The 20,939-nt window shown below is 53.4% G+C and overlaps 2 protein-coding genes across 5 annotated transcripts in view; both read left to right on the top strand.

The window, feature by feature from the left end:
* Positions 1–1,552: 1,552 nt before the first annotated feature.
* ZNF683 (zinc finger protein 683) lies at positions 1,553–8,979 on the top strand. Its single transcript, XM_017534670.2, has 4 exons — positions 1,553–1,936; positions 4,826–5,520; positions 7,227–7,355; positions 8,592–8,979. The coding sequence occupies exons 1-4, from the start codon at positions 1,684–1,686 to the stop codon at positions 8,964–8,966; spliced, it is 1,452 nt and encodes a 483-aa protein (XP_017390159.2). The 5' UTR covers positions 1,553–1,683; the 3' UTR covers positions 8,967–8,979.
* Positions 8,980–15,486: 6,507 nt separating this feature from the next.
* The window catches only part of CRYBG2 (crystallin beta-gamma domain containing 2), a 30,798-nt gene continuing 25,345 nt past the window's right edge, over positions 15,487–20,939 (top strand). For 2 of the 4 annotated variants that reach the window (XM_037740689.1, XM_037740688.1), the window contains exon 1: positions 15,487–15,846. In XM_037740689.1, the coding sequence (XP_037596617.1) occupies positions 15,791–15,846 (56 nt within the window). In that variant the 5' untranslated portion in view covers positions 15,487–15,790. The remainder of the gene's footprint in view (positions 15,847–20,939) is intronic. The other 2 variants (XM_037740687.1, XM_017534667.2) reach the window with 1 other exon arrangement.

The following is a 20,939-nucleotide window of genomic DNA, read 5'->3' as shown; positions in this document are numbered from 1 at the left end:
TTTTGAGATGGAGTCTCACTCTGTTGCCCAGGCTGGAGTGCAGTGGCACGATCTTGGCTCACTGCAACCTCCACCCCCCAGGTTCAAGCAATTCCTGTGCATTGGCCTCCTGGGTAGCTGAGTTTACAGGCGTGCACTACCACACCCATCTAATTTTGTTTTTCTTTTTTGAGACAGAGTCTTGCTCTATCGCCAGGCTGGAGTGCAGTGGCGCAATCTCAGCTCACTGCAATCTCTGCCTCCTGGGTTCAAGCGATTCTTCTGCCTCAGCCTCCTGAGTAGCTGGGACCACAGGTGTGCACCACCACACCTGGCTAATTTTTGTATTTTTAGTAGAGATGGGTTTTCACCATGTTGGCCAAGATGGTCTCGATCTCTTGACCTCGTGATCCTCCCACCTCGGCCTCCCAAAGTGCTGGGATTACAGGTGTGAGCCACTGAGCCTGGCTTAATTTTGTATTTTTAGTAGAGACAGGGTTTCACCATGTTGCCTGGGCTGGTCTTGAACTCCTCACCTCAGGTGATGCAACCAAAGTTCTGGGATTACAGGCATGAGCCACCATGCCTGACATATTTTTTTATTTTGTAGAGATGGGGGTCTCACTATGTTGCCCAGTCTGGTTGGGAACTCCTGGCCTAAAAAGATCCTCCCACCTCAGCATCCCAAAGTGCTGGGATTACAGGCTTGAGCCACCGCACCTAATCTCTATTTAATCTTCCCACACCTATCAGGACAGCATCACTGGCTTCTCAATGTCAATACAGAGAATCCTTACACATCAATTAGTCCAACCTTCCCATTTTGCAGATAGGGAAACTGAGGCCAGGAAGGGAAGCGAATAGCTTGTGGTCACACAGCACATTAATGGGACAGCCAGTCCCGGAACTCAGACTCTTATTTGGAGGGCCTTCACAGCTTACCTGTAACTCACCTGTCTTCCCAGCAGGTAATGGGCACATGAAGGAAGAACAAGCTGCATAATTGGGTTGTTGCTACAAGCCCAAGGCCCTGGGAGGTACAGGGGGCTCCCTATCCCCCAGCCTGGACTTCCAGCTCTTCCAAGGTGACCAGGTAAGGTAGAATCCCAGCCTTACCTTTGTGGGTAGTCTGCTTATGGTGGGAGATGACATTAGGAGGAAGAAGGGGAATGTCTGAAGGGACCTAGACCTCCTCCCTAGCCCTGAGCACTGCCTACCCCAGGCACATCATAGTGATGTTCTCTTGAGGAGCCAGAGACCCTCTCCCCACGCCTCAGGTGGCCCAGACTCTCCTGTGGGGAATAAGAATAAGCATCATGCAACAGGCTTGGCTGCTATGACCATGGCCTTGGACTTTAGTAAGCAGGGGCTCAGGGCCATCTTGTGGAGTTTATAGTCTCCAATGGGGATTTTTTTTTGGGTTCACCTTGGTGCATTCAAATTACAGTGATGGTCTGAGATACACTGTGGACCATTGTGGTCAGAGGTGCATGGGGTTGGGGCAGGGAGGGAGAAGAGGGCTAGAGGGGCCCCTGGGGACAGGAGGAGGGCAATCTTGCAGTGAGTGGGAAAATCCTGGGGGAAGAGAACTTTGGATGAGGGAAGGAGATGCCATTTGAGTGACAGATATGGAGTATGGTGGCTGTTTTCGCTTATTCTTCCTTTTGGAAACCAAAATAGGGCTGGGAGCCATCTAAGGGACCCATGGAATCCCAGTCACCAGCCCCGAAGCCCCTTGCCCCTGCCCTCCAGGCCTTCTCAGCCTGCAGATCACTTCCAGACACAGTGGATGCTCATGGCCCATCCTGTGCCAGCTGGCTGTGTCCCTTACCGCTGGCACCAGGCATGTCTGCCCTGCTGGCCCGCCTACAGGACCTGGACATGAACCTGTGCACCCCACAGCCAGCACCCCTGAGCACAGCCCTGCAGGGCCTCCAAGAGGACACCTTGAGCATGAGTAAGCCCAGGGCACAGGGCTGCACCTGCACCTGGCAGAGACTGGATGTGGGGGGCACTGCTAGGTGTGGGGATGGGTGTTGGAGAGGACTCAGTGTCTCTGATGAAGACAGAGCCTTAGGCACACTTTACTTCCGTATTTTGGCCTTGGAGTTCTGGCCTGAGGGTGCAGGGTGCTTTCAAGTGGTGGCACCTGAGCCAGGGGAGCTGAACACTGGCTTCTCAGGCATGTGTGGGGGAGGTGGTGTAGGCATAGCCAAGGTCATGGGGGTTGGGATGGTGCTTTGTCTGCCTAGAGACAGACTTTTGTTTATTTGTTTGTTGTTGTTGTTGTTGTTTTTTTTTTTTTTTTTGAGATGGAGTTTCGCTCTTGTTACCCAGGCTAGAGTGCAATGGCGCAATCTCGGCTCACCGCGACCTCCGCCTCCTGGGTTCAGGCAATTCTCCTGCCTCAGCCTCCTGAGTAGCTGGGATTACAGACACATGCCACCATGCCCAGCTAATTTTTTGTAGTTTTTAGTAGAGACGGGGTTTCACCATGTTGACCAGGATGGTCTCGATCTCTTGACCTCGTGATCCACCCGCCACGGCCTCCCAAAGTGCTGGGATTACAGGCTTGAGCCACCGCGCCAGGCCTTGTTGTTTTTTGAGATGAAGTCTCACTCTGTTGCCCAGGCTGGAGTGCAAAGGTGTGATCTCAGGTCACTGCAACCTCTGCCTCCCGGGTTCAAGTGATTCTCCTGCCTCACCCCTGCAGAGTAGCTGAGATAACAGGCATTCACCACCACACCCAGCTAATTTTTGTATTTTTAGTAAAGACAGGGTTTCGCCATGTTGGCCAGGGTGGTCTTGAACTCCTGACCTCAGGTGATTCACCCACCGCAGCCACCCAAAGTGCTGGAATTATGGACGTGAGCCATCATGTCCAGCCCTCTAGGCATCTTAGAAGGGCACTGAACTGGGAGTCAGGGAATTGGTGTTGGAGTCCTGGTTCTGCCCTTTCTGTTTCTGTGGGCCTGGACACAACACCGAGGTCTGGTTTCTTCATCCACAAAAGTGGGATCTCAGCTATACCTGTGTTCTAGGTTTGTTGTAACATACCACTTCTTTATGTGATGATGACCTCCTAGAGGGCAAGGACTCTCCTGCTGTGTCCTTTATTTCTAGGACCCCAGCACAGAGCACAGAGTGAAACAGCTCAGTGAGGTTGATTGAGTAAATAAATAAGGATCCAAGCAGAAGATAGCTTGCTTTTTTTTTTTTTGAGATAGGCTGGAGCGCAATGACACAATCACACCTCACTGCAGCCTCCAACTCCTGAGCTCAAGTGATCCTCTCTCCTCAGCCTCCTGAGTAGTTGGGACTACTATAGACATGTGCCACAAACACCCGCCTAATTTTCTTATTTTTTGTAGAGATGGGGTCTTGCTTTGTTGCCCAGGCTGGTCTCAAATTCCTGGGCTTAAGCAATTCTCCTGCCTCAGTCTCACAAAGCACTGTGATTACATGCATGAGCCACTGCACCTGGCTGACAGTTTACTTTTTAATAGTTTTTCCGGGCCGGGCGCGGTGGCTCAAGCCTGTAATCCCAGCACTGTGGGAGGCCGAGGCGGGTGGATCACGAGGTCAAGAGATTGAGACCATCCTGGTCAACATGGTGAAACCCCGTCTCTACTAAAAATACAAAAAATTAGCTGGGCATGGTGGCATGTGCCTGTAATCCCAGCGACTCAGGAGGCTGCGGCAGGAGAATTGCCTGAACCCGGGAGGCGGAGGGTGCGGTGAGCCGAGATCGCGCCATTGCATTCCAGCCTGGGTAACAAGAGCGAAACTCCGTCTCAAAAAAAAAAAAAAAAAAAATAAGTTTTTACATTTTGGTACTTTTTTTCTATCTAGAATACCACTGTTTGGCAGAACTCCCTGCAATAATGGGAACATTCTATACCGGTGCTGTCCAATATCATTCCTGCTGAGCACTGTAAATGTGACTGGTACAACTGATGAGCCTCATTTTTTATTATAATTTTTTTTTTTTTTTTTGAGATGGAGTCTCGCTCTGTTGCCAGGCTGGAGTCAGTGGCATGATCTTGGCTCACGGCAACCTCCACCTCCTGGGTTCAAGCAATTCTCATGCCTCAACTTCCCAAGTAGCTGGGATTACAGGCACGCACCACCACACCCAGCTAATTTTTGTATTTTTAGTAGAGACAGGGTTTCACCATGTTGGCCAGGATGTTCTCAATCTCCTGACCTCGTGATCCGCCCGCCTTGGCCTCCCAAAGTGCTGGGATTACAGGCATAAGCCACTGCGCCTGCTGCCCCATTTTTTATTATAATCATTTTAATTAATGTAAATCCAGTCGCATGACCAGTGGCTGCTATTTTGGACACAGCATATCTAGCCTCACCCTTGTGTGATCTTATCTGTGCCCAGGGCACCCAGATTTATGTCTCCAGCTCAGACCTCTCCTTTTTTTTTTTTTTTTTTTTGAGACAGAGTCTTGCTCTGTTGCCCAGGCTGGAGTGTAATGCCAGATCTTGGCTCATTGCAACTTCTGCCTCCTGGGTTCAAGTGATTCTCCTGCCTCAGACTCCCAAAAAGCTGGGATTACAGGTGCCCTCCACTTTGCCTGGCTAATCAGACCTTTCCTTTAAACTCCAACCCAATTTATCCATCTGCCCACCTGATTTCTCAACCTGGGTGTCTAATAGGGACCTTGAACTGTTTTATCCCCCTGAAATTATTTGGCACTACAGAAATGCTAGCAGGCTTGCAGGCTGGAGGTCTTTCTCAGCCCCGAGCTGGGCAGGTTTGATGGGGGGGGTTTGATGAGGGACAGAACTTCATCCCAGACTGTGGGGCTCTGACCACCTTCCTTTTCCTGCTTAGAGCACCAGCCACCAGGGCTGCATACCGGATCCACCGATGACAAGAAACTCACAGTCAAGCACCCATGGAATAAGGACAAGATGGGAAAACAGCCAGAAAGAGCTGGCGAGGGGGCCCCCTGCCAAGCCTTCTTGCCTCATGACAGCTCTTCCCCACCACCGCTGCAGAATAGAAAGAGCTCCAGACCCTTGGCTTTCTGCCCCTGCCCCCCTGCCACCTCCATCTCCAAGGAGCTCCCATTCCACCTCCATACCTTCTACCCTGGATACCCACTTCTCCTGCCTCCACCCTACCTGTTCACCTATGGAGCCCTACCTTCTGACCAACGTCCCCACCTCCTCATGCTGCCCCAAGACACCTCCTACCCCATCATGGCTATGCCTAGCCTGATGATGATGGTCAATGAGGCTGGGCACCACAGCGCTGGGTGGGAGACCCTGCTTTCCTACCCAGGGGCCTTCCAAGCCTCTGGCCAAGCCCTACCTTCCCAGGCCCGAAATCAAGGCACTGGAGCTGCCCCAACCGACTCCCCAGGCCTGAAGCGTGGTGGCATGGTATCTCCAGCAAGGCAGGGCCCTGTGCGTTCCCGGAGAGGCACTGCAGCCCTGCCTTACCCACTGAAAAAGGAGAATGGCAAAATCCTGTACGAGTGCAACATATGTGGCAAGAGCTTTGGGCAGCTCTCCAACCTCAAGGTATCTGCCTCCTGGGCTCTGCTGCTCCCTTCAGTATCCTTCAGGGCCCCCCATGCACCTAATTCTAGAAGCAAGGACCTCAAAGCTAGAAGGCATTCCTGGGTAGCCTCTAGGGCCTAGTGACCTGGGATGGTTCATTTGGGTGGAGACATAGGATAAGATGGCCACCAAAGTCCTCGCCACCTTAGAGGACTGCCTATGAGATCATCTCATTTAGATTAAAATGGGGAGACTGGCTGGCATGGTGGCTCACGCCTGTAATCCCAGCACTTTAGGAGGCTGAGGTGGGTGGATCACGAGGTCAGGAATTCGAGACCAGCCTGGCCAACATGGTGAAACCCTGTCTTTACTAAAATTACGAAAATTAGCTGGGTGTGGTGGCGTGAACCTGTGGTCCCAGGTACTCGGGAGGCTGAGGCAGGAGAATCGCTTGAACCTGGGAGGCAGAGGTTGTAGTGAGCCGAGATCACGCAACTCACTCCAGCCTGGGCCACAGAGTAAGACTCCGTCTTAAAAAAAAAATGAGGAGACTGAGGCTTTTAATGGGCAGCGTTTGCCTAAGATTACCCCAATTTAATGGTAGTGTTAGGTTTAGTCTCTCGACATTTGCTCTGGGCAAAGAAAGCCCTTTCCTGGACAACCATCCTTTCTGGACTCCCACTTAAGCTTCTTATTTATTTTTGGGGGCAGTCAGATGAGGGAACGGGTGGATTTTGGTGAGTCTAAACCACAGTCTGATGGCCAACCTTTTTCAAATGGGATTCCCACAAATCGTCTCGACCACCGACGCGATTGGCCTCACCAAAGGCATCGCCCAGCAGGGGGCGCCCAGGGTACCATCTCAGTGCGTTAGCAAAGGCCGGAAGTTGTGCACGCGCTGGCTGGCGCTGAAGTTGAGGGCACTTTGTGGTTACAGGGAAAAGCCCTACTGGATCCTGCAGGGCAGGAGTTCTTAAACTTTCACGAGCCTTAGACTACTTGGAAGGCTAGTAAAGATGCAGATTCCTAGGGTTTTTGCGATCCTCCCACCTCAACCTCCGGAGTAGCTCCCAGCCCCAGAGTTATTTTTTATTTTTATTTATTTTTTCATATGGGGTTTCATTCTGTCTCCCACGCTGGTCTCAAACTCCTGGGGTTAAGGGATTCTCCCACCTCATCCTCCCCCGTAGCTGGGACCACAGGCATACACCACCACATCTGGTTAATTTTTAAATTTTTTGTACAGAAGGGGTCCCACTGTGTTTCTCGGACTGGTATTGAACTCTTGGGCTCCAGTGACCCTCCCTCCTCAGCCTCCCAAAGTGCTGGGATTACAGCCATGAGCGTGTGCCCAGACCTCCCAGAGTTTTTTATTCAGAAGGACTGGGGCTGGGCCTGAGAACCTGCATTTCTAACATGCTCCCGAAGTGTGATACCAGTGCTGCTGGTCTGTGGACCACATTTTGAATAGCAGTGCTCCACAATACACCTGGGGTACCTTTTACCTGGCCTTCTGACCACTGCCATCTCCCCTACAGGGCAGCAGAAAGAGTGGAAGTATCCTGGGGATGATGGGCCCTGAGGGAGATGACAGGGAGGGAGAGGGATTGAGAGGCCTGGATGCCAATAAGGGGTCCTGCAGGGAAGTGGGCGGAGTTTCAGAGAGGACCTCAGGCCCTGCTAGGGGTGCTGGGCACTTGGCAGCATTTCTCCCACATCTGACTCAGGTACACCTGCGTGTGCACAGCGGGGAGCGCCCATTCCAGTGTGCCTTGTGCCAGAAGAGCTTCACCCAGCTCGCCCACCTGCAGAAGCACCACCTGGTGCACACTGGGGAGCGGCCCCACAAGTGCCTGGTGAGATCCTCCTTCCCCTGCCCTGTACTCCTATAGGCTGGTGAGGAGTTTTAGGACCTTGGAGGGATGGCACCTGCAGCCTCCATTCCCCAGTCCTCCTGACCAAGTAGAGATGGCAAGGGGCAGTGAAAATTTAAAATGATCCCTCAGCCTGGAATGGGTAATACTGAAGGTCACTCCAAGGGCCTGGAGGAGGGAGTTGAGATGTGTGTCTTTGGGGAGAAAACAATGAAGTTGGGGGTCGGCAGGACGCGGTGGCTCACGCCTGTAAACCCAGCACTTTGGGAGGCCAAGGCGGGTGGATCACAAGGTCAGGAGATTGAGATCATCCTGGCTAACACCGAGAAACCCTGTCTCTACTAAAAATACAAAAAAATTAGCCTGGCATGATGGTGCGTGCCTGTAGTCCCAGCTACTCGGGAGGCTGAGGCAGGAGAATTGCCTGAATCCGGGAAGCAGAGGTTGCAGTGAGCCAAGATGGCTCCACGGCACTCCAGCCTGGGTGACAGAGTGAGACTCTGTCTCAAAAAAAAAAAACAAAAAAAAAAAACCCATTAAATCGATGTTAGCTTTCACCTTCCGTGAGCTGGCCACATCCCTTGGGAAGTCAAAAGGGTAGGAGTTCTTTCCCATTTTACAGGGGCAGAAATGAAAGTGGTGTCATGATGGAGTCTGGGCTGCAGAGTCAGGCCACCTGTGTTCAAATCCTAGCCCTCCTTCCAACTTTCTGTGTGACCTTTGGCTAGTGGCTTCACTCCTCTGAGCCTCTTTCTTACTATAGTATAGAAGTTGTGCTAGTACTTAGTCATGCTTCCCCAGGGTCCTGGAGAAGATTAGGTGAAACCAACTGCAGGGATGTGGCAGCCCCCAGTAAATGTTAATTACATCCACTGAAGCTGTAGCTTAACACTTAAGAGTTCTGTGTGATTATCTCATTCAGTCCACCATATCAGTGAAGCTAGGTATTAATTACCAACGTTACCAATGAGGAAAGGAAGGCTGAAAGAGGAAAAGTTACTTTTACAAGGTCACACATGGAGTAAAAGAAGGACACCACTAACCCAAGCCAGCCTGGTTCTAATGTGCCAGATTCTGCGGGTCCCAGGGAGAAATCACGGGAAAAGTTTCCAGGCCTGGAGGGAGGTGGGTTATGGGTATTTCCAAGATGCAGAGAGGGAGTAGAACACCTGAGCCAGCCCAGAAGACAAAGCTGATGCCAGTGCCCCTTCCCATCAGGTGTGCCACAAGCGCTTCAGCAGCTCCAGCAACCTCAAGACCCATCTGCGCCTGCACTTGGGGACCCGGCGCTTCCAGTGCAGGGTCTGCCAGAGCCGCTTCACTCAGCACATCCACCTGAAGCTGCACAATCGGCTGCATGCCCCACAGCCCTGTGGCCTGGTGCACACTCAGCTGCCCCTGGCTCCTCCGGCCTGCCTTTCCCAGTGGCACCAGGGGATACTAGATCTTATGGCGGTGGCATCAGAGAAACACATGGGCTGTAACATAGAGAAGGTCAAAGTGTCCTTGACATCCCAGGGGAAAGCAAGAGCAGTGAGCCCCCTGAGCAGTGCCAGGACTCCCCTGGGGAGGGGGCAGGGGCAGAACAATTAAAAACGTTTCTTCTTTAATGCATTGAGGCTTCCTGAGCTTCAACAGTTGGGTGGGGGTGGGGCAGTGGGGGAAAGCCACGGTATATTTGCCAGACTTCACACTTCACCTGGGAGCAGGTCAGGGGGCTCAGCTGGGAAGAGCCTGTGCTGCCTGTGCATGAGGTGGGTGCCTGCAGCCATCTGCCTCCGCTGGGCTTGGGTTCCACGCCCCATCTAGGACCAGGCCCTCCTTGTCTACTCACTGAGAGCCAGCCAGGCTTCCGGGGGGGCTGTAGGGTGCTGACCGTGCTGCCCAGCATGGGCACATTGTGCTGTTCCCAACACCTGAGAGGGTCCTGCTGCCCCCACCACCTGGGTCTCACCATTCCTATGTTGCAACATGCCCCTCAGCTGGTACTCCCTGCATGGTCGTTGTGGGGGTGCCCCTCATTGCCGGGGTATCGAGGAAGGAGACTTAAGATATCAGCGTTCACTCATGATCCAGAAGCATGATGTCCTCTGTGAACCGGGGCCAGTTACCACAACACTCTGGGCTAACAGCGTGCCAGGCTCAGGGAAGGCGTGGAGGCTGCAGCCAGATTAGGGCTACAGGCAGAAAGGAATTGGCAGAGACCCTGGGGAGCTGAGACCCGCCTGATGGCCCTTCTCCCTGCAGGCCCGGAGGATCCTCTGAAATGTGCAAGGTGCTCCCCATCCCCACTCGAGTCAGAGAGGCAGCGCCAGGCGGAAAAGGGTACTGCCTGGGAGGCAGGAGGCCCAGGTTAGGATCACAATCGACGACAGCTGTTATTAAGCGATTTGCGGACAGAGTGGGGTTCCCTGGCCGACTTCCGAGAGGTGGCGCCGTCCGCACCCCGTGGGTTTTTGAGCAGCTTCCTCACCGCAGTGGTGACAGGATTCCCGCTGTCGGCCGTAGGTGCTTCCCACAGGAAGGATCGAACCCCACGGACTGCGGCAGAACGATGGCCGCAGAGTGGACTTCGGCCCCACAAGTAGCTAAGGTCCGGGTTCCAAGCCCACCCCCGTCACACCTTGGGCCCCGCGCGAGACACCAACCACTCGCGTTAGGCCCCGCCCAGTCGGGCAGACCACGCCCATTCCGGACCCGCCCCCGGACTGGCCACCGGCGTCCAGCCCTCCTGCTCCTCCTGGAGCCCCCTCGCTCAGCCTACCCTCCCGGCCTCTGTTCGCCCCAGGCCACTTTCCCTTTCCGGCTTCATGCAGGTCTTGCTCCCGGGCTAGCTCACCGGGGGCTGCATGGGGCCCTGGAGCCTCCAGGAGCTTGAAGATGTAGCGCGGACCCGGCGGAGAACAGGGGCTCCCGGGGTGGGGGTGTGGGCTCTTGCCAAAGGTCTTGGGTCTGCGGTCCAAAGTCGGGGGAGAACAATGAGGTTGGGGGGGGTCCTGGAGAGTGCCCCAGGGCATGGGCAGCATCTGGATCGGGTCACCGCCCGCATGGGCTGCGGGTGGGGCCGCTGTTTGCTCAGGGGGCCGGGCAGGAGGAGGCGTTTCTCCGCAAATGCAGCGGATGCGGGTAGCCCCGGCGGTCAGGTACTCCTACGGCCTGAGCCCCGGGTCTTTCACTCGCCATGGCTGAGCGGTGCGGAGGCCCGGGGGCCTGCCTGGTCGGCCTCTTGGCCGGGCTAGGGGTCCGGAGGGAGCACAGTGGGAAGAAGACCTCGGAGGCCATATCCCGGGATAGGTGAGGGGAGATGGAGAAAGGCCGGGTGCTGGGTGGGCCCCCTCGGGCCCTGGAATATGTGTGTGCGCGTGTGTGAGCATAGTGATCAAATAAGCATGTATGTGTATCTCTCGAAGCATAAAAATATATGTGCTAATGTACTACGATTTTGGATGTGAATGTGGAATGGTCCCTGTGCTCTTTTAAAACTTTACGACTTACGTGGACAATTTCCCAAGTCAGGCAGGCAGCCTGCAGACGGCAGAGACAGTTTAAAGGCAAAAGTAGTAGTTCCTCCTTTACCTGTGGACTTTGATTCTCACATCACAGCTGATGTCTTCATATCCCTTTGTCATGAGCCTGACAGGTTCCGTCTGAGACTGTACTGCATTTGCCCTTAGATGCCACGGAGAGATTTTCCCCCATCGTCCCCACCCCTGGAGATAGCTCTGGATGGTATTAACAGTAAGCCTTTATTTGCCACATGCTTCATAGCTTCACCTGGATTATCTCACATAATCCTCACAGCAGCCCTATGAAGCAGGTATTCTGCATGATTCAGATACGGAAATGAAGGTTCAGAGAGGTGACATCACCTGCCCAAAGTCACACAGCTGGGATGTGGTGGAACCAGGACACAGGCTTCAGCAGTCTAACTCCAGAGCCCACATTTCTGAAGCTCTGTTGCCCTCAGCAGGAAGTAGGGTGGGGGGCAGCTCCTAGCTGTAGGTGCCACTGGTTATATGACCCTAAGCAGATTGCTTCACCTCTTCAAGCCTGTGCTCTGGTAGCTGTTGTCTGAGGGTGTGTGTGTGTGTGTGTATGTGTGTGTGTTAGAGTGTTGTGGCTGATCAAATAAGTGTGTATGAGTATCTTGAAGCATAAAAATATATGTACCAGTGTACCACGATTTTGGATGTGAATGTGAAACGTTCCCTGTGCTCTTCTATTTTTTATTTATTTAGTTATTCATTTTTTGAGATGGGGTCTTGCTCTGTCGCCCACACCGGGGTGCAGTGGCACTATCACATCTCACTGCAGCCTCAGCCTCCCCAGGCTCAGGTGATCCTCCCACCTCAGCCTTCTGAGTAGCTGAGACTACAGGCACATGCCACCATACTTGGCTGATTTTTTGCAGAGACAGGGTTTCACCATGTTCCCCAGGCTGGTCTCAAACTCCTGGGCTTAAGCTATCTACCTTCTGCCTCCCAAAGTGCTAGGATTACAGATGTGAGCCACTGCACCTGGCTTATTTTTTATTTTTTAACTTTTTTTTTTTTTGAGATGGAGTCTCACATGCCACCCAGGCTGAAGTGCACTGGCACAAGCTCAGCTCACTGCAACCTCCGCCTCCTAGGTTCAAACAATTTTCCTGCCTTAGCCTCCTGAGTAGCTGGGACTGCAAGCACATGTCACCATGCCCAGCTAATTTTTTGTATTTTTAGTAGAGGTGGGGTTTCATCATGTTGGCCAGGCTGGTCTTGAACTCTTGACCTTCTTATACGCCCGCATTGGCCTCCCAAAATGCTGGGATTAAAGGCGTGAGCCACCATACGTGGCTCCTTGTGCTCTTTTAAAACTACAGAAGAAAAACATCCCGTGGAAGGTCTAGTCGAAAGGCGGGGAAAGCAGCATTGAGAATCCAAGGGAGCCCTGTAGCTCACTGGCCCTATATCCGTGAAGAGCATGGGGTGTGCTCTCACGCATGGGTGTTTATGTGTCTGCCCAGGTACTTGGCAATTTGTTCTGATCTTATCATGGCACAACTGTCTTCAGCCAGGAGGGGTGGGGGTGTGGTGGGGGCAAAATGAGGGCAGGGGTTTGTACTGCTCTCTCACCCTAAAGAGAGAGGAGAGGAGGGCCCAGCCACCCTATGCCTGGAAGCCTGGGTGCCCTGGGGTGTCCACACCCTGCCAGTGCCCTGCCCACCCCCGCCTGGAAGACACGCCCTCCCCTTTTACCCTGTCTGGCAGAAACCTGCCCTATAGGCCCAGATGGCACTGCCCCTCCCTCTCTGGACTTAGAGGTGCAAATGAGTCAGGGGTGAGGAGGGTTGGGAGGGGTTGCTCAGGCTCCCGGCAGAGCCAGTGTGGTGATTCTTGGCCATGCTGCACTTGCTCTCCATTCTTACCAGCCCTGGGAATGGGACCCTGGTGCCAAGGCAGGGGCCTCTGATCCCTGCTGATTGCTGAAGGTACAGAGTGTGCAGAGGAGGAGCCAAGGCGCTTTCCCACCTGGCCTCCATTCATGCCATGGTGTCCAGCCAACGTTTGCAGTGGAGTCTAAGCAAGTCATTTCACCTATCTGGGCCTCACTTTCCGTATCTAAAAAACAGGGGACACTAATATTCACCTTCTAGGATTACTGTGAGGCTTAGGGGGGATCATGTAGGCACAATGCCTCGTGCCAAGCCTGGCACACAGGAGGGCCTCAGCAAATGGCCAACTTTTGCATTATCGGGCACTGTCTTTCCCTGTATTCAAGCCCCAATACAGGCCCAGTCCCCATTTTGCATCCAAGCCCATTCCTGTCTCTTTCTTTGCCTCTGGGGGTAAAGTGGAGAGCTGGGAGAGGGAGCAGAGAAGAGGCTGCCACATAGACCTTCCCCAAAATATTTTAGGAATTCATCCTGCTGGGCTGTGGGCCCTGAGAAAAGGTTGGGAGAGAAGACTCTGGGTCAAGACTGGGGCTGATGGTGTTGGGACAGGAGGCAGCTACTTCATTCGCTTCCCCCTGTGTTTCCTTCCCAGGCCTCAGGGTAGCCGGAGCTGCTCTGACCTAGCCCAGGGTACCACCAGCAATGTCAGCCTCAAGGTAGGAGAAAATCCAAAAGGGAGTGGGGAGGGCAGGAGCTCTGGGAGGGCTGAGCAGGCTGTGAGAACCTGGACCAACAAGTCAGACAACTGGAGCTTCAGGCCTCCTTCTGCCACTGATCCACCATGTGACCCTTGCAGATCGCTCCCCTACTTGAAACCTCAGTGTTCCCTTCTGGAAAATGGGGACAATAATGCCCCACTCCCAAGGCTGTTGTGGGAAATAAAGTAATGGATATGGAACATCCCACAAGGATGGGGCCTGGACTTTCAGGAAATGTGACTTCCTAAAGCTGGGATTGTCTGGGAAGGGATGCGGGGGCAGAGGGGTCCAGTTTCTCTCCATCCTCTTCTTTGGTCTAACCGCCTTCCATCTTTGCTCCCTTTTCCCCGTGTCCTGGCATGGCCCCTCAGGGGAGAGGCTTAACCTCCTGCCACAGTTTCCTCATCTGCAGTGGGGACCTGAGCCCCGAACTCAGTGAGAGAGTGTTCTGCCCTGGGAGGAGCGAGGGCAGCCTCCTCTGGAGGCGGCTTAAGCAGCCGTGTGTCTATCTTGGGTCTTGAATACCATGAGTAATTGCCAGTGTTTAATTGCCTACTTATGTGTTGGGCAGTCTACATGGACTATCCTGTACCATCGGTACCACACTCCCAGGAGGCAGGTACTGTTATTATCACACCCATTTTCCACATGAAGAAACTGAGATGCAAACGGTATTGCAGCTGTTACAGGAAGTAGCAGGGCTGGGATTCAAGCAAAGGTTGCCTCGATCCACGCCTGCAGCTTCATCACTGTACTCTTGTCTCTTGAGGAGGTCAGCCCCTGGGGAATGAGAGGCTGCATCTGTTTCATAGATGAGTAAATTTAAGGCATTTAGCATCAAGGACCCCTGCTAGGAGGAATTTTGACCTCCTCTGCTGCCAAGAACACAGCCCATCTTTTAAAATGCGTGGTTTAGGGGTCAGTGTCTGGGTCTGGGGTGCTGAGCCCTTTCTCCTTATCCCCACAGCCAGGCTGGACCCCAGGGGAAGAGAGCAGAAGAGGTCAGGTGTTGTCGCATTTCAAGGAAACCCTCTTCCCTGGCTCCCCTATGTCCCAGGTATATCCTCCCAGGTACATCCTCCCAGGTGTGCTATTTTAAGCTGGGAGGGTACGAGGGAGGCAACCACAGTCTCTCTGGTAGCCTGAGGTGGGCGGAGGCCACGGGCACTTGAGGCAGGCCTGCCTACTCGGCCCTCAGCCCTGGGGCGGCTGCAGGCCTGGGGAAGCACCTCAAGACTGCGAGGAAGCTGGGATCCCCACCCTTTGGGAGGCATAGCCGGCCAGGCCCTGGGTGCCTTGTCACTGGGAGGCAGCGTGGAGCCCTCACCGCCGTGCAGTGTAAGCTTAGTCATGTCGCCGTCCTCTTCGGGCCACGCTTTCCTCTTGTGTGGAATGGGAAGGGGCAAGTTAGATGCTGAAGGACCTTCCCAGAGTTCTGTCCCTTTGTCCGGCTCTGGTGGCCTTAGCAGCCACCCTGGGGTGGCTTACCTTGGTGTCAGAGCCCTGTTGAGCTTCCCTGTGACAGGGAAGGTACCAGGTACCAGGGGTGCCTGGAGGTAGGGGGAGCTGTCACTCTGCCTCGCTCAATGTCTGCCTCTGTTTCCCACCAGGCCCAAGCCCAGAGCTGCTCAGAATGGGACATCCATGTAGGCGGCCATGGTGATTTCTGGATTTGGAAGCGACAACGCATCTCAGGGGGTCCTGCTCAGTCCCTAGGGCGCCTACAGAGGCCAGCGGTGGGCAGCTCCTTCGACCTGGCCAGACATGCCTCTGTGGGGCCTGAGAACCTGGCCCTGGATGTGGCCTCAGAAGAGCCTGCTGGTGCCAGGCACCCCCCATCCCCAGGGCCTGCTCCTGGACATGGGGATCAGGGACCCTCAGACTGTACCTGTCAGCAGTCCCCACCCACAGCCGTCCCTCTGAGGCCTGAGTTACCCAGCAACCTGGAAGACGCACCCCTGTTGCCCCACCCTGCATCCTTCCCCAGGGCAGAGGGAACAAAGGGCAAGCCTGACACCCCAGGGACTGCCTTGCCAGAGCCTGCCCAGACCCTACACACATGTCCCTCCTCCAGGAGGACCCGCTACTACATCACTGTCACACTGCTGGGGTACAGGCAAGTACCTGGGGAGGAGGGCAAAGAACCGGCCCAACCAGCTCCACACCCCTGCGGCCCTGAGGAATCCGAGGGCTGGTGGGAGCCTCCCCATGGGCCCCGCCCCATCACGGGGTGCTGGACAGCCCAGTCCCAGGAACCCCAGCTGAGAGCCCAATCGCATCAGGGGAGCATGGCCCAGCGGCAGGAGCTCCAGGCTGGCTGGACACCTGGGTCCCCACACAGACTGTAAGTAGAGGTGGGCCTCTGTGGGGAGATGGGAGGGGAGACCAGCCTGGCTGCCCTATCTTGAGACTTTGCCTATTTCCTGGGCCTCTCCAGCTCCAGGCCCATTCATTCAGGACCCTGAGCCAACTCTGCCTCCGCTCCCTGCCTTCTTCTCCCTCTCTTTGTCCACAGGCTACCTCCTGGAACACATTACTGCCCACCCCCACTGTCCATCTTAGGAAGGGGAAAGCCTGTCAGGGAGAGGATGGGCAGGAAGGGGGGTCACCTTCTCCACAGCACACACCATTCCCCAGTTCTGTTCAGGAGGCCACAGACCCAGCCTGGGAATGGGCACCCAGCCTAGGTGCTGGGTGTCCTGGGGCAAGTTGCTTAACCTCTCTGGACCTTGAGTTGTTAAGTGGATTTCGTAGCTAGAAGTGAGGAAGGAGGAAGTTGTTACAGGGATATACTTTGAACTCCAGAGAGTGGGGCTGCCAAAATTGCAGGGATGCTTATTAATTATGTTTCAGTGACAGCAATAATTACCCCACCTGGCTCTGTGCTGGAAGCCAAAGGAGCAGGCGTCAGGTTTCCCAAGCTTTGTTTTATTTGTGATGAAATGACTCTCCTAAATCTGCCTGGGGGGCTCAGAGGTGGAAGGATGTGTACCCCAAAGCTCACGGAGGAGGGATAAACATGGAACCTCCCTGGGATGACCCTGAAGAGTAAACGAGCCTGGGGCAGGGTTTTGAAGAGCTCTTAACATGATGGGGTGGCTGTCATTTGCAATTTGTTTTCTAAGCATAATTTTATTTAATCTTCCCAACTACCCCATGAAGTAGGGACTAATCCTACCCGCTCTAGGAGGCTCCGAAAGGTTAAGTCACTTGCTCAAAAGTCAACTAGAAAGTGAAGGGGCCAGAATCTGAACTTAGGTTTCTATAATTCCAGTGCCTATGCTCTAACCACTGCTCCATCCTGCCTGGAAGAAGCCTCTTTGGGCCTGTGTAGAGAATGGAGAGTTAGGTGAGGTTGCTGTGTGGGCTCCAGGGTTTTCTGGGCTCCCATGGTGGTGGACTGGGCAGTGTTGTAGTAGCAGAGGCAGAATCATGGATGCTGCGGGCCTCTGGGCGGGGGTCAGTGTGACTGGTTCCGTGCCAAGGAAGAGGGAGATGGAGGACCCAGGCTGGTTCTGAAACCTGCTTGGATGTCCCAGTAGTCAGGGGCTGGGGGAGAAGAGCTACAGAGAGAGGGAAGCAGGTGGGGGAGGCTACCACAGAGAGGAGGACAGGAAAGAGAAGTGAGGTTAGCTGGGGGTATATGGTTTCTATCTGCCACTACCTGGCTCTTTTGAACCCAGGTGGACAATGACAGACTCAGATGGGAGGCTAGGGCTCACTTAGAGCGGAAAGCAGGTGACTTCTAGAAACATCATCCTTCTACGTCCCCTTCCTGGGAGAAGGTTTTCTGGGCCAAGATTGGCAAATATGAGAGTCAGGAAGAGGTGGGACATAGCTGGGACTGCAAGGGGGAATGTGTAAGATACATGTGCATCCAAGCATGTGTGTCCATGTTCAGGGATAGGTAAATTTCAAGGGGAAGAGAGCCTGTGGCTGTGAATTGACTATGTGTGTATTTTGAATGTGTGCACATGTGTGTCATTGTATCTGTGTGTTTCTGTCTGTATGTATGTGATTTGTGTGTCTGTTGTGGCTCTGAGTGCCTGTGTGTGTTTGTATTTCTTGGGTGAGAGTGTGTGTGTGTGTGTGTGTGTGTGTGTGTGTCTGTGTGTGTGTCTCTGGTTGTGTATGTTTTTGTAGGTGTCTAGGGGTATCTTTGTGCCTGGGTGACTATGGGTCTGTGTTGGTATCTGTGTATCTGTGCCTGCGTCTGTGTGACACAGCATGTGTTTGCCTGCATGTGGGCCTATGGACTGGTTTGGCCTAGTTTGGGGGTGACTCACAGGTAAGTGGGGAGAATCCAGGACTTGTTGGGTTAGACAGGGCTCTTTCCCACACTCCCCCCCACCCCCTCCTCAGCCGCTCCCTTCCCAGCTCCACACACCTTGTTTGGAGGTCACAGGTCACGCGGCCAACAAATCCACTTCTGGTCTGGGGCCCTGCAAAAGAAAGGGCTCTGGGAACGGGCCCTTCTGCTGGCCCAGGAAAGGCATCCTGGGTCACTGCACTGGGGAATGTCTTCAGAGCAAGGACAAAAGGGGGCATCATAGGCAGGCACATTCCAGCAGAGTCTGAAGGACATTCTAGCAGTCATGACTGTCCAGGGACGGGGCAGGTGAACTGTCAAGTGGTGACCTCTCTGTCCCTGGAGGTATGCAGGCAGAAGCCAATGACTACATGCTTGTGGAATGACTGACTATCAGGGGTGTTGTCCAGGGGTTGGGCTGGTTGAGAAAGATGTTAAATTCTGATTGGTAGGAGATCATTGACAATATCTGATCTGAAGATCAGCTGCTTCCTTTAACATAGCTCTCTTGTCACTTTGCTGATGCCTATGGCGCCTTCCAAATGTCCCTGTTTTTATGTCTAATTCCTTGGGCCCTGGTTTCTTAATATGCCACCCTTTGTGAGAAAGCTGACTCTGGTTGGGTCTAGCCAAGGTATAACACATTCCCTCAACACAATTAGCACTGAATGAGTGAGAAATTAAATGAATGAATGAATGAATGAATGAATGAGAGCTCAGGCTATGCCACTTACTATCAGCATCATCAGGGACAAGGAAGGTCGGAGAGTGGGAGGCAGGTAGACAGAGGCTTAGGAGGGGCTGGGTCAACGAGGGCGTCAAACTTCATATGCGGGGAGTCCCAGTGAGGAGGACAGGGGCTCCATGAGGAAAATGGAGCTCCCTAATGGGGACAGGGAAGTAGGTTGGGGGCCTTAGTAAGATGCTAAAGTCTAGAGCCTATGGCGTCTGGCTGTGTCTTGCTCTCAGGAAGCCCTGGCCTGGGGAAAGGACTATCTAAGCTCTCCACCTTCTATGCCTCCTTAGACCCTGTCCCTGACACTGTCATAGCCACCAGTGGTCTTGGGGTTAGGTCAGGCTTCCCGGGGCCTCAGTCTCTTTTAATCTCTACCCCTCATAAAACCTGAGTCACTGCTGGGGCCACAGGGAAGGGTCAAAGTTCTGAATTCCACCAGCTTCACAGGAAGGAGGACAGTGCGAGATGGGGGAGGGGAGTGGGAACAGTGGGTCCATTTCCTGCCCAGAGTGGGCTCTCTGGGGGGTACCTCATAGAGAAGGCTCAAAGACTGGGGCTGAACAGGCTGGCCTCTCTGGGATTTGTGGGGTCTGAGAATAGGATTGCCCTGGTCAGTGTGGCCTGGAAGTCAGGGAGTGGGGGTGCAGAGCCCCTCCAGAGCTGATATGGCTCCCTGTAAATGTAAATCCCCAAACCAGAGGCTCAGTTTATAGGATACATATATTAGGGAGTTGGTATGGTGGGTAAGCCTTTAGGGTTCAGGTTCAAGTCTTGATTCGGCTACTCTGTGACTTTGGACAAGTTTCTTAACCTCTCTGAGCATTAAAAATAATCTCATCTTTAAGATGGGAATGTAAGATCTAATTAATTAATAATTTATTCTTTATGAGGTCTCAAGCTCATGGAATCCTTCTGAGGCTTCGATGGGACAATGAATGCGAAGCACTTAGCAAGGTGTTTGGCAGAATAAGCCCTCCCCAAATGGCTGTTGTTGTTGTTGTAGTAACTATTTTATTTTATTTTTTGAGACGGAGTTTCGCTCTTGTTGCCCAGGCTGGCATGCAATGGCGTGATCTTGGCTCACCCCAACCTCTGCCTCCCAGGTTCAAGCAATTCTCCTGCCTCAGCCTTCTGAGTAGCTGGAATTACAGGCGTGTGGCACCACGCCTGGCTAAAGTTTTTTGTATTTTTAGTAGAGACGGGGTTTCTCCATGTTGGTAAGGCTGGTCTCAAACTCCCGACCTCAGGTGATCTGCCCGCCTCAGCCTCCCAAAGCGCTGGGATTATAGGCGTGACCCACAGTGCCTGGTGCTTAGTCCATTTTCTGTTGCGTATAATGGAATACCTGAACCTGAAGCTCAAGATCAAGGGAGTACATCCGGTGAGGACATTGTTGGGGATTCTCTGCAGAGTCCCTAGGGGGCTCAAGGCATCCATGGCAGGGAGGCTGAGGTGCTAGTTCAGGTCCCCCTTCCTCTTCCTATAAAGCCACTGTTCTGTCTGGGTGGCTCATACCTGTAATCCCAGCACTGTGGGAAGCTGAGGTGGGTGGATCTCTTGGGCTCAGGAGTTTGAGACCAGCCTGGGTAACATAGTGAAACCCCGTGTCTACAAAAAATAAGAAATTAGCCAGGCATGGTGGTGCATGTCAGTAGTCCCAGCTACTCAGGAGGCTGAGGTGGGAGGATCGTTTGGACCCAGGAGGCAGAGGTTGCGGTAAGCTAAGAAAGTGCCATTGCACTCTAGCCTGGGCAACAGAGCAAAACCCTGTCTCAAAAAAAGAAGAAAAAAAGCCACTAGTCCTACTCCCATGATCACCCATTAATTCATTAATCCATTATCATATTAATCCATTCATGAGGGCAGATCCCTCATAAACCAATCACTGCTTAGAGGCCCCACCTCTCAATACTGTCACATTGGGGATTAAGTTTCAATATGAGTTTTGGAGGGGACAGATATTCAAGCCATAGCAGAAGCTTAGAGGTCTTCGCGAGTGTTATTATTACCCTACATTTAGTAAGGGAGGCTATGGAGACCCAGAGAGATCGAGGAAGAGTCAGAAAAGAAACGAGACCCAGGCCCCATACCTCCAGGATGGAGGGTGAGACGTGCTCTGCTGAGGACAAGCACAGGAGCAGCTGGACATGCCCTAGAGCCTTGGCCTAGGGGTAGGAGGGAGGATGCCTGGATATGGATTCAGAAGATGGGAATTTAAACCCCCGTTTGACAAACTCATAGCTGCGTCATCCTGGGCCTCTTCTCTCACCCTCGGTTTCTTAGTCTTCAGTAGGGAAATAATCACAGAGGACAGAATCCAGGGAAGAGTGTATTGTAAAGTCCAAAGTGCTTTAAAGGAGCCACGGGGCTCCATTTCTTTTCTTTCTTTTTT

This window comes from Cebus imitator, unplaced genomic scaffold (assembly GCF_001604975.1).
Source record: "Cebus imitator isolate Cc_AM_T3 unplaced genomic scaffold, Cebus_imitator-1.0 Scaffold87, whole genome shotgun sequence".
In the NCBI taxonomy this organism is placed as follows: domain Eukaryota; kingdom Metazoa; phylum Chordata; class Mammalia; order Primates; family Cebidae; genus Cebus; species Cebus imitator.
This window is presented reverse-complemented; position numbering and strand designations above follow the sequence as displayed.

Coding starts and splice junctions, on each gene's coding strand:
- ZNF683 (XM_017534670.2), top strand. CDS start 1,684: ATGGAATCCCAGTCACCAGCCCCGAAGCCCCTTGCCCCTGCCCTCCAG. Junction 5,521..7,226: donor GGCAGCTCTCCAACCTCAAG/GTATCTGCCTCC, acceptor CATCTGACTCAG/GTACACCTGCGTGTGCACAG. Junction 7,356..8,591: donor AGCGGCCCCACAAGTGCCTG/GTGAGATCCTCC, acceptor CCTTCCCATCAG/GTGTGCCACAAGCGCTTCAG.